The sequence below is a fragment of the Microchirus variegatus genome, assembly GCF_963457635.1.
Source record: "Microchirus variegatus genome assembly, chromosome: 16".
Lineage (NCBI taxonomy): Eukaryota > Metazoa > Chordata > Actinopteri > Pleuronectiformes > Soleidae > Microchirus > Microchirus variegatus.
The window spans coordinates 17,316,477-17,329,414 of record NC_139817.1 but is presented as its reverse complement, the minus strand read 5'-3'; the positions used below and the strand labels follow the sequence as shown (position 1 = coordinate 17,329,414).

Sequence of the window (12,938 nt, the reverse complement as noted above, 5' to 3'; positions counted from 1 at the left end):
TTCGGATTACCCAAAATTCACGAGTTTGGCCATTCGGATGAGTTCGGCTGAGTTCTGCCGTTCGGATTACCCACAATTAACGAGTTCGGCCGTTCGGATGAGTTTGGCCGATCAGATTACCCACAATTCATGAGTTTGGCCGTTCGGATGAGTTCGGCCGTTCGGATTACCCACAATTCACGAGTTCGGCCGTCGGATGAGTTTGGCCGTTGGGATTACCAACAATTCACGAGTTCGGCCGTTCGGATGAGTTTGGCTGATTTCGGCGGTTCGGATTACCCACAATTCATGAGTTCGGCCTTTCGGATGAGTTCAGATGAGTTCGGCCGTTCGGATTACAGTTATGTCCATAAATATTTGGACATTGACACAGTTCTCTTTATTTTGGCTCTATACACTACTACAATGGATTTGAAATGAAACAAATAAGATGTGCTTTAACTGCACACTTTCAGCTTTAATTTGAGGGTATGTACATCCAAATCAAGTGAACGGTGTAGGAATTACAACACTTTCTATATGTGCCTCCCACTTTTTAGGGGACCAAAAGTAATTGGACAATTGACTGAAAAGCTATTTCATGGACAATTGTGGGCTATTCCCTCATTAAAGGTCACATAGAGTGGTCCTGTTGCACATAAATGTTAGTTAGTAACTTGTTTTTATGGTCAAAAACCTCCTAGTTGCTGTGAACTAGCCGATAGAAATCCTCTTTTCTGACAGTGCTTTTCTGCTGCGAGAGTTCAGAGTGAACTTTCACCCCCAGAAGACAGAGTCTTGTGATTGGCCAGTACTATCCAGCACATCCGTTCTCAGAAGCGCATCGCCCCCCTCTGGAACGGCGGATGCACTGCTCCTCATTATCAAAACATTGTTTTAACAGTGTTTAAAAATAGCTTCGTCACGACTCCCCGCAGCAGTCCCTTTTATGACTTTAAACCGGAGTCAGACCTAGAGTCAGAAGACACTGTTGCTCGTGAAACACCTCCAGAACGGACGTTATTCTTCTTCTGCGGTTCAATGTACGTAACCGGATGTGCCCGGACTACCGCCCGGAGCAGGACGATCGGTTGTTCAGGAGAACCGCTGCTTACGTAACTATTACGGGATTTTCAGTGATCTCGTTGAGCCCCGAGATTACAATAAAACACAACGTTCTCAGCAATGACTGAACTGTTTGTTTCGAACCTTCAGGGCTTCATAAACAAGGTAATGACGCAGATACACACGAAAAAAACAGCGATAATAGGAACTTCCGGTCTAGGTCCGCTTTAATAATCCAGTGTGTTTCAGAATGTTATGTGGCTGCATTGTGCACTAGCTCCAGGGCTGGCACAAACATGTGCTGATGTGCTTGAATCATGTGTAAATGACACGGCTTTGTGTATGAAGTATTGACTGTGTAATTGATACTGTGAAATTATTTCATTTCAAATCTTAAGAGGATATTATGTCCAGTTTTTTTAATGTATTGTATAGAGATGGGACTTTTTTGTCGACAAATCGGTCGACAATCGACACATGCACACCTCGTCAAAAAAAATAAGATTAAAAAATGTTGAAGTGTCACAAACACGTAAAGTTCACGACCAACGAGGTTAAAGAAGCTGTGCACGAAAAGGTGAGCCTGCTGTCCACGCTCTCTGCGCTCTCACATGATGGTGCGCGCATTGCGGAGGACGAGACACCGGCCTTTTTTGTGAATGGAATAGGTGAGGGTGGGTCGGTAAGGTAACTATGGAGCTTCAGCTGCTGTCCGTGGTGCTCAAAGACTGGTTTATAGGATGAGTGTGTGGTCAGTCACCTGTAACGTTAGCCTACATGGTGACAACAGCAGTTCTCTCCAGTGGCTGTGCGTGTCCAAGCGTGTGTGTGCGTGCATGCAGTGCGAACGAGCTTGCGCTAATGTTTAGGACGGGGGTGGTGGTCACAACAATAAGCCGTCTAGAAAAACCTGAGCCGCCTGGCGACAGACCTGTTCACAGCAGAGAGTGCCTACATTCAAATGACCATATATTCTTCAACTATTATCCGATTTGCATGTGTTGGATATTGTTGGTAAGCTTCGAAATCACACTTACAGAATCTGTAAATAACTCAAAATGTCCCTCAGTAGACTTGTGACCGGTTTGCCATGGCTGGCCACATATGTTAAAGGGTTGCTGAGAAATTGGCTTATTTCCTGTTTGGTGACCTCAACGTCATGTTTGATTGACTGTCACAGCCAAATACCTTTAAATTTCTATGTAATGTTGAATGCATATGTGTGTCATGGTCGGAAGATCATCTGAACAATGTTTCGAGAATATTACACAAAATGTGTGACAAGAGAAGCCTTTTAAAGGTGATCAAATCAAAGATGGCAGAAAATCCAATATGGCAGACATTAAGGATGTGTTGAACTAGGCTTGGCCCAAGGTTTCCAGTGATACATTGTTTGTGAAAAATGGATGAACAGGTCAAAAAGTTAACGAACATTCATCCATGTCCAACTTTGACCTGGTGGTGCTAGAGCTCACGAGCCTGCGTTGCTTACACCGTATCACCACTTGAACCCAAGAAATGGGTGGTCTGCTGTCAAGTTATTACAATATTGGGGAATTATTACATTATCAGGTTCTACAAGGCTAGCTTATCATGTGGCAAGTAGCTTACATTTAGCATATTTGGTTTATCATCTAGTTAGCCACTGTAATACATTTTGATTTTGTAACTGTTGCTAGATAAACTTAGACAGCATAGATCAAATATAATCTCATAAATATAACCTCATAATGTCATTCATCAAAACAACATTGGGTTAGGGCTCACATGTGGCTTCAATAGTTCAGGTTTATCGAAATCATCTGTGATGTCATGTGACTGCAGTTAATAGTTTGCTATGTGTCTGTGATTGAGGAATAGCAGTTATATTCAACTGATTGTTTTATATTATTCACCAACTATATTTAAGTTTTCAATTTTGAAAATGTCCAGTTTATTCTCATTAACTCCTGTTAATTCCCTTGTAAAGTTTCCAATTTTCCAAATAATCCTAATCCTGAGTGAATCTGCCTGTGTGCCTCCAAAGGTTTTGGATTTGCATGAGAATAAGATAATTTCACTCCCAGAAGACATCGGAAAGCTGAGATCACTACAGGTGAACCCTTCTGAACTTGACTCATGGTACAGAGTGATAATTTCAATGATACTCATCGTAGGGTTGTGTCTATTTTACATCCTGTCAGATTCTGAATGTGGAGAAGAACCGTTTAAAGACCCTTCCAAATTCAATTGGGGATCTGCAGCTTCTGCAGACACTTAATTTGAAGGGTATGCTGCCTGTTTACGCATGAGTGAGAGAACACCTGTCTGTCCTCTTGCAAGGAAAATTACAGTGGTGATCTCATTTCAATCTAAATTCATTGTATATGTAATAGGTAACCATCTCAGCGACCTGCCGTCATCAGTCAGCACTTTGAAGAGCTTGCGCACCCTGGACCTGAGTGATAACAACATTCTTCAGCTCCCCAAATCATTGTCCTACATCCGTACCCTAGAGGTTTGTGTCCATGGATACTTATTCAGAAAGCTCTTGATAATTGACCTGTGACTAGTAGCTAGTAGTAGGGCTGGGCAATATGGCCTCAAATCAATATCACGATATATTGAGCAGCTCACCTCGATGACGATAAATGAACGATGAGTTTGAAGTCGCTAGATGACTTCATCGCCTAATTTGCATAATTTACAATTTGCCTGATATAAGTATGTGCACCGTGACGTGAAGAAAAATTTACATTTACACTGCGTACTGTAAGCCAGAGGGTCTCCTCTCTGCTCTGACTACAGAGACTGACTGCCTGTGAATGCTTTGGGAGGGGGCTGGGATCCCGGCAGCACCCACTGCTTGTTGAGCACAGTAACTGCAGAGGGATACATGCTTTCACATGAGTTTCCAAACACCTCAAAAGTCGGGAGATTTGTCACAAGTCGCTTTTGCCAAGAAAAGTCGCTAGGATGAGTTGGAAAGTCGCCAGATTTAGCGACAAAGTCGGCAAATTGGCAAAACTGCTACTGCACCCGCAGCGTCAGCCGCTTCATCTTTCCTCACCGTCTCTTTCCTTTCTTGTTACAGAGGGCGTGGAGTCACGCGACTACACACGCTGTACACAGCCGAGCGTCTTAAAGGGAAAGGAACATATCGGTAGCCAGCCTACATATACACACAGACAAAAACTACTTTTATTTATTTATTTATTTATTTTAAATTATTGAGTATATCGACATGGGCAAAATGATGTCGATTATCGTCGTAAATTTTGATAATGTTAAATTTTTTATATATCGCCAAGCCCTAGCTAGTAGTTTGACTGGTATTAGGGTAATGCAATATGGAAAAACTGTAACCTAACCCAAACCCAATCTTGAATACCGGATATATTTGTCCAATCACCCAACCCTATTGTGTATTTCCACCTAACCCTACTATGTATTTCTGTACTTTTGCTTCAAAGGGTTTACTTTAATTTAAAAAAGGATGAACATTATTCTTGTTGTACCTTTACTGTTTGCCACAACATTGTCTGATATAATTACTTGCATGGGCTGTTTATCTGAGTGAAATAAGAGGGTGAAGTTTAGCTATAGGTCAAGTGTTGACATGGTCCTTTTGTGTGTGTTGTGACAGAGCTTAACACTTGATGCTGCTAAGATGACCTACCCCCCTGCAGCGGTGTGTGCAGAGGGCACAGAGAGCATCCAACGCTTCCTATGCACAGGTGAGCATTTATACACACATACAAACACAGATTGTGGATACCTGACCCAAGGCCTTTGGGACTCGTGTTCAGACAAATAGCTGCCATTTGAAGCCATAGTAAATATGCTATGCTTTTTGGAAAAAAAAGTATTAAACAAAATGAATCACAGCTTATGGGCTGCAGGACTGTGGATAGATAGACTTATATTGTATCTATTAAAAATACACAAATAAACACATATATAATTATATGTATCTATCTTTTTGTATGTCATTTTAGACTTAATATGTGATCCATTATAAGTTAGTTTAAAGTAGCAAAGCATAACCATTTTAAAACTAACTGGATAGCCTAACTGATGGGGATACAGTTAGGTCCATAAACATTTGGACATCCATACAATTCTCTTTATTTTGGCTCTATGCACCACTACAATGGATTTGAAATGAAACGAACAAAATGTGCTTTAACTGCACACTTTCAGCTTTAATTTGAGGGCATTTACATCCAAATCAAGTGAATGGTGTAGGAATTACAACACTTTCTATGTGCCTCCCAGTTTTTTACATAGCGTTACCTGGCTTTTTCAGACAGCTTGCAGAGCCCGAGAATACAATAGTTTTACCCAGCATTCTCAGCAGTGGCTGAACTGTTTTTTTGAAACTTTAGGGCTTCATAAACGAGGTATTGCATTTGGCTTTAGCGATATACAAACATCATATAAATCATTTTCAGTGGAAATTAGGAATCGATCCTAAATGGATATGAACAGAGAGAGAGAAAGAGATGCACAGACAACATTAACAGTGACAGTGTCTAGGTGTGTAGCATTAAACAATTAAAGTAATACAAAACAGACAGAACATAAACAACATTTGACTGACATTCATTTGTATAATAGGTATGGTTTCTAGTAATCGTTAACGACCATATCAAGAGAGAGTATCCAGGCTTAAAACAGCTATATCAGTTCAGATTCATCTTATAGTGGGGTGCGTATGTGAGAGAGCAGTATTACTCTTTTAAACTAAACAAGTAATAATTCAAATTATTTTAATAGGAATATTACTATTATAATCCAATAATTTGAATTATTACTTGTTTAAACTAAACATGTAATCATTCAAATTATTTTATTATATTAGAAATATTCCTATTATAAAAGTATACATGCCATTCTGTATCCTGAGCTTTCGTAGCCTATATATTGATTTAACATAAATACCTTGCGTGTGTGTACATTCATTGCACCTTTCTGTTGTGTTTAATGTTATTTTAAGCCCATAGTTATGATTATTCATAAATATGCAGTATCATAATAACTACATCTATGACGTTTATAACAAACCAAAAAGTTATGCTTATATATGTGCAAGTTCGGATGTTCGACTCCATTGGCCAGCAAGCATGGACGAAACATCTACCCTTGTATTATATCTATGATTATTCTGGCTTGATTTGGCATCTTTTCTACGACGGCGTATTAGGGCCAAGAGTAGCGTGACGGTGGTGGAACAGTGTGCATGTGCGAGGGTGAGGTGTGTTTCATTGAGAGAGTGAGAGAGTTGTTGTGTGTACGAGTGAATGGAGCGACAGCGAGAGACTGGTCAGCAGGAGTGCTATAAGAGAACACAGTCACAGTGGATGTCACAGCTGTTTTTGGGTGAAATAAAACAGTCGCTTGCTCAAGCACAAAGTGAAGCCTCTGTGTGAAGTTGTTTGCCACTGCTGGAGATAAAGTGAAGGGGGTTAGCCCTGTAGTTAGCATCAACTTCGGCCCTGGAGGAAACTCTCCCCTGTACTTCCCGGCTACGACCTGAGAGCCGAACAGGAATGGTTAACCGGGGCGGACGGTATATAGGAACTAGGAAGAGAAAGATAATTTTTTTTCCTCAGCAATTCCAAAGATCCTTAGTACTAATATTCCTTTCAGCCGTCTCTGCCAGCAAAAGTAGTTTGTTTTATCAGTGTTCTAGACATCGTCAGCCAAGTCATGTTTTATGGACCTGCCTCTTCTGGGGCGATTTGATTGAAAATAGCCCGAAAATTCTCCCCTTGACTCTCATTTTCGGCATTTTTTTATGACGATTTATGTGCATGCACTAACGTGCTTGCATCATACGTAAACTGAGCAAAGAGAGGAGGGGATATCTTCTCTTGACATCATGTCTCCCAATAAGTTGTTCGCCTCTCTGGTGCCGGCGCTCTAAGCGAAGCTCACTGTTTTAACAATGCACAGAGGATTGTGCTTGTTTAATCGGTCCCAGCACTATCTGATAAGTACACATAGTTTTACCAGTGCCACAGAGTTCACACTTTCATACATGTTAGCTGTTTATTGCTCGTAGCAGCGGACAGCAGTCATTTGAAGCTACGTTCGTTAGCTTGCTTGCTAACATTGTTGAAGTTTGTATCGCGCAAATCAGACAATCGGACTGTGTTGTGTAAGAGAGTATTGTAAGATGCGTTTAGCAACACATCTAAAGATCCAATTCTGCACTTTCCTTAACACTTAGAATACTTTGACTGCACTATCTTGTCACGTTTGTTGTATGTATCTAGTAAAGGTCGTGAAAGCTCTTGATTCTTGGTCAGTTAATAAATACTTGACTTAATATGCTACCCCTGTCTTTATGTGGTTGCTGGGCACATCTTGTGTCCTGTTTAGCTATTTTACATCATACATTAGATTCATGTAAATAATATATGTTTATCAAGTTGCCATCCAGTGGACACTGTTAAGACCCAAATTAACCATTTCTTCCCTGACCCTCTTTTTGGACCCTGCTCGAAAATGACATGCCCAAACTAAATAGATTAAACCTCTGCAGTTACAAGCTCTATGTGGATTATCTTGGTATCAAAATACAGATAACACGTGAGATTCCACCAGAGGTGTAAGTAAGCAGAGTGAAATTACAGAGGTTTTAGTAAAGAGATGTCTGTGTAGCATCCCTTGATGTATTTAATAATGGCAGAGAGTCTCGACAGGTGCAATTGTCTTTATTTGGTAGCACCGTGAAAACTAAAAATAAGCACAGAATGAATTTAATTAATAACATGCAAATTTGACAATCTCATTTCCACAGTGCATCTGAATTCAACTATACACTACACATAGAAATGCTTAAAGTGCTTCAAAAATAATAAACAACAATAATTAGATTTGGCTTAATTAACACAAGTCTGTTTACAACTTACACACACAATATACAAGATACACACCTCACTCCGCTCACCAAGGGTGCAAAAACCCACACATGGCTGTTTCCTCTACGTGCTGTTAGCTTGATAGCCTCTTCAGACGAACAAAACGGCACACAAATACAGCGCAGGTAAGACTAATTATGCACAAAACGCATACTACAAGCAAGTAATAAATGTAATCAAACCAAGATGATACTGTATGTGCTAACTTACTTCTGTACGGAGGCTCGAGTGATGTGAAGAGTCGGGAGAAATAAGTTGCGGATTAGCGTGTTCCCGGGCTCACAGTGACGTATAGTAAACAGAAGAAGCTAGCCTTACAGGTTCCGCGGTTACAATGAGGGAACATGAATAACAAATAAGCTACTCACGTACGAGCACTCTCGCGGACTTCCGGTGACGAATAGTAAACAACGGAGCCAGCCATACACGTTTCCGGGGTTACAACAAAAGAACGTGAATAGTGAATAAAGTAGTCACTTACACTCCCACCAAATCGTGTTATGATGAATGAATGCAACAAAGATTAATAAACAGAATCATACACGATTTCTAGACCATACATAGCCATACTAAAACATATAAGTACACATAAAAATGTGGCTCTTGGTTGCCTTTAGAATACAACTAGCCTGACATGTCTGATGCAAGTATATTTTTTGGACTGACAGCCAATTATTGGCTTTCGAGGAGAAGCACCAGCTTTTGGATAGGTCGTTCGATGATAGAGGGCTTAGAACGATGTTCCTGATTCTTTGTAAGTTTCCGCTCCCCAACTTGTACCTTGACTCTGCGAACTAGGCCGTCTGTTCCTTCTGTAGTGTTGACCACTCGTCCTTGTTGCCACTGGTTCCTTGGAAGTGTGTCCTCTTTGATAATGACTATGTCATCCACTTTCAGGTTGCGCCTGGGTACATGCCATTTTTGCCTTGTAGCCACGTTAAGGAGGTATTCTCTTTTCCATCTGCTCCAGAACTGTTCACTCAGGTATTGTACCCTGCGCCACCTTTTTGCAGCGTACATGTCTTCTTTCACAAACCTTCCAGGAGGTGGTAAAGCGCACCTAGATTTCATCAGGATGAGATGGTTTGGAGTCAAGGGTTCAGGTGACATGGGGTCATGATTCCATCAACGTTCAATGGGCGGCTGTTGACAATGGCCATTGCCTCATAAAACAACATTCTAAGTGAGGCATCATCCAGTCTACCTAGACACTGAGCGATCGTGATGTTCAACACACTGCGAATGGACCGAATTTGACGCTCCCATACGCCACCTGCGTGACTTGCTGAGGGGGCATTGAAGACGAACTCACACTGTTTATCTGCCAGAAAAGCTGGGAGTTGGGAAACAGCTCCTCTGAGACTGATGAAGCATCTCAGAGCATTGACAAAGGCGTCCGTAGACATATCGCCGAGCATTTTGATATGGACCGCTCGAGAAGACAGGCACGTGAAGATGAGGCCATATCTCTTGCACTCTTTACGGCGCCGTTTGATGATAAATGGGCCAAAGCAATCCATTCCACAGAATGTAAAAGGTGCTGAGACTTCGGTGCGTTCTCTGGGGAGTTCAGACATTTGTTGCTCCTCAGCTGGTCGTCTGAGCTTTCGGCATTGCACACATCTGTGTATCAACGCCGCAACAGATTTGCTCCCACCAATAGCCCAAAACCCATTTGCTCTGAGCTCCATTAGGGTTTGACTTCTACCCTGATGACAGATCTGGACATGATAGTGAGACAGGATTAGCTTGGTAATGTGGCTGTCCTTTGGGAGAATGATAGGGTGCTTTAGTTCTTGACCAAGGGTTGACCTGTTCAGTCTTCCACCTACACGGAGAAGTCCCCGTTCAAGAATGGGGTCGAGACGAAGAAGAGAACTTGAGCTTGGAAGACTGTCCTTTTGTGAACTTCTTTGCAGTACCATTAGCTCTTGAGGGAAGGCCTGCTGCTGTACAAGTTTGATTACCACCTCAGCAGCTTCCCTGCGTTCTACGACAGTCACAAGGTCACTGCGGTTTCCTAGCTTTGACCCGAGTCTCTTGATTCTTGCAACCACTTTAACCAGCACGGTCCAGGTGGAAAACCGGCTCAGGCGGCTTAGAAAATCCTTCTAATCACTGACTTGAGTTGCGAATACTTGAAGTACCTTAACTTCTGGATCCCCAACAAGCAGCTCTGGTCGAGGGCTAGGTGTTGCAAACACCTCTTGTTCCCATAAAAACTTGGGCCCTGATAACCAACCAACTGAGGAGATGTCTGCTGCATGAAGACCTCGGGAGGCATGGTCAGCTGGGTTTTGTGTCGTGTCGACATAGTGCCACTGACTTGGATCTGTATTCTCTCTTATCATTTGAACACGGTTTGCCACGAACACATGAAACCTTCGTGCTTCATTGTTGATATATGACGTTGAAACTGAAGGTGTCATTTCTTAAGGACCACTGAATACCGAGTATGTGTCCTTCTGGTGATACGTCTGGACAAAGGTTGAGCTGTTCTGTTGTTGCGGCTCTTTCTGAGGGGGCTACACATGCAAGGACCTCCCTTTGATTAGAGTTCAATTTGTGTAGACGTAGGCCTGCACCTTTACACAGCTCCTGTGCTTCCACAATCAATTCCTTAGCCTCTTTGACTGATGGAACACTGATTAACCCATCATCCACGTAAAAGTTCTTCTCGATGAAGGCTGACGCTGATGAGTAGTCAGACTTGTGTTGCTGTGCTAGGTTCTTTCGACGGAAGTTGGCACATCCTGGGGAGGAGGCGGCACCGAAGAGATGGACTGTCATTCTATATTCTTGTGGTTCTGTTTCCAACTGTCCGTCCTCCCACCATAGGAACCTCAGATAGTCACGAGCTTCAGGTGAGACACAGAACTGATGGAACATCTTTTCGATGTCACAGATTACAGCCACTGCCTCCTTTCTAAAGCGACACAGAACTCCCACCAAAGAGTTGATTAGGTCAGGACCTGTCAGTTAAGTGTCGTTTAGAGAGATGCCACGAAACTTTGCTGAGCAATCAAAAACAACTCTTAGTTTACTTGGTTCCTTGGGGTGGTAAACCCCATGATGAGGGATGTACCACAGAGTCTCTCTCTCAGCAACAGAGGGGGCTGGCTCTGCATCACCCTTGTCGATAGTCTCCTTCATGAAGGCGGTGTAGTGGTCGTAGTATTCTTTGTTGGCCTTTAATTTCCTTTTCAAGTGTTGCAACCGAATAGCAGCCAGCTTTTTATTGTTTGGTAGTGTCGGTGGACCGCTGCCTTTAAAAGGGAGGGGCATTTCATAGTGTCCATCCTCCTTCTGCCTAATGTTGTCACTAAGTAGCTGTATGAAGTGAACATCATCCTGAGAGACGTATTTGTCCTCATAACTCCTTTCGTTAAAGTCTGCTTCTAGAACTTTCAGCACATCAGTGGTTTGTGGCATTTCTTTTACTGCAACTCGGTGCACAAAGCTCTGATTACCCTGTCTATCCAAATGGGGGTTGGATGACCCTATAATGCTCCAGCCAAGGCTAGTTCTCTGTGCAAACGGTTCATTTACACTACCTGTGATGACATCTAAGGGAGCTAGAGCTGATGGACAATCATAGCCAATTAATAGTCCCACCTCACAGTCTTGTAGTGGTGGTAGCTTGTTAGACAGGTGTTTGAGATGCGGCCACTGGAGTGCCGTACTTTTGGTAGGGATGTGGGACTTATCAACTGGGATAAAGTCTCGTGTGTATGCCTGCTTTATTTGGACATAGGTATCTGCGTTGAGTCCCCGAATTTGCAAACCAAAGGCAGTCTTACTTGCTATGACCATGTTAACGGCTGTCATTGTGCTGAGTTTAAGTTGAACTGATTGAGTGTCCACGTTTAGTTCAGCCACTAGATCCTCCAAGATGAAAGTTGAGTCACTTTGCGTGTCAAGTAGGGCATAAGTGAGAATTTCTTTCTGAGGCACCATAGCTGAAGAAACAAGAACTGGAATGATGCTGGAGGTGGCAGAAGCATGCTGTGTTAAGGCATGGGCCATAACCTTGTGGATTTCTTTGCTTGCATGGTCTCCTCTTCTGACTACAGGATCTCCGCCTGACATTTCCCCAGCTGCCTTTTCTCTCTCTATGTGCAAGCATGTTGGATGACGTCGACCACATGTGTTGCAGGTGTGTCGCCCCTTACAGTCCTTGGTAATGTGCCCCTTCCTTAAGCACCCGAAGCAAAGGTGATTTTCATGAATGAAAGTTTTCTTCTCATCCGTGCCATAAAGGATATCTTCCAATCAATGAATTTAGGGGGTCACCAGTAAACTTTGCAGGTTCTGGTACAGGTAGACGGCTCAAGGTAAGTGAGCTTGCTAGCCTGTGCTAACCTGGCTTCCTCCTGAGCTGATTGTGCTTCCGGGAGTGTATGGTAAGGCTGGAATGGTCTGGCTTGTGGATCTAGTGAAGTTTTCAATTCAGCATTGTGGCAGCCATATTGAATTGTATGGTCGGTCTCTTCATGTACACTTTCACGACCATTGAAGTTGTGGTATGCTCTCACCCGAGCAGCAGCTACCTTTACTTCGTTGTCTGCCTGTAGCTGTTGTAACCTTGTTTTTTCCTCCTCTAACTTTAATTTCATTTCAGCCTCCCTCTGTTTGAATTCTGCTAGCATTTGTGTTTCTTTACATTTCCATTCGCTCTCTAGTTCGTCGAGTCTTGCTTGTTGGGTATGAATTATTTGCATAGCTTTTGCCTGTTCTAGTTTGGCTGCGAGGTCCGCTTCTGCATCTGCACGTTTGGACATGGAAGTGGCGCTTGAGGAAGCGTATGATTGCTGTGATAACTCAGAGATCACTGTTTCTGTTTTAGAGTTTCCAAAAACAGATTCGTACTCATTTTTATTCAGCACCATCCTCACTCTTTCCTTCTCGAGGTGATCATTGAAAGCCTCATCTATGTTCTCAAGTCGTTTATTTATGAGGTCGCAAATCTCAGCTGTTAGAGTGACA

At 42.6% G+C, this 12,938-nt stretch overlaps 1 protein-coding gene across 3 annotated transcripts in view; it reads left to right on the top strand.

Annotated features, from left to right (window-relative positions):
- lrsam1 (leucine rich repeat and sterile alpha motif containing 1) overlaps positions 1–12,938 on the top strand; it is a 101,820-nt gene that overhangs the window by 52,784 nt on the left and 36,098 nt on the right. For all 3 annotated transcript variants that reach the window (XM_083903187.1, XM_083903188.1, XM_083903186.1), the window contains 4 exons: positions 3,071–3,139; positions 3,228–3,312; positions 3,420–3,541; positions 4,670–4,760. In XM_083903187.1, coding sequence (XP_083759313.1) covers positions 3,071–3,139; positions 3,228–3,312; positions 3,420–3,541; positions 4,670–4,760 — 367 coding nt within the window. The remainder of the gene's footprint in view (positions 1–3,070; positions 3,140–3,227; positions 3,313–3,419; positions 3,542–4,669; positions 4,761–12,938) is intronic.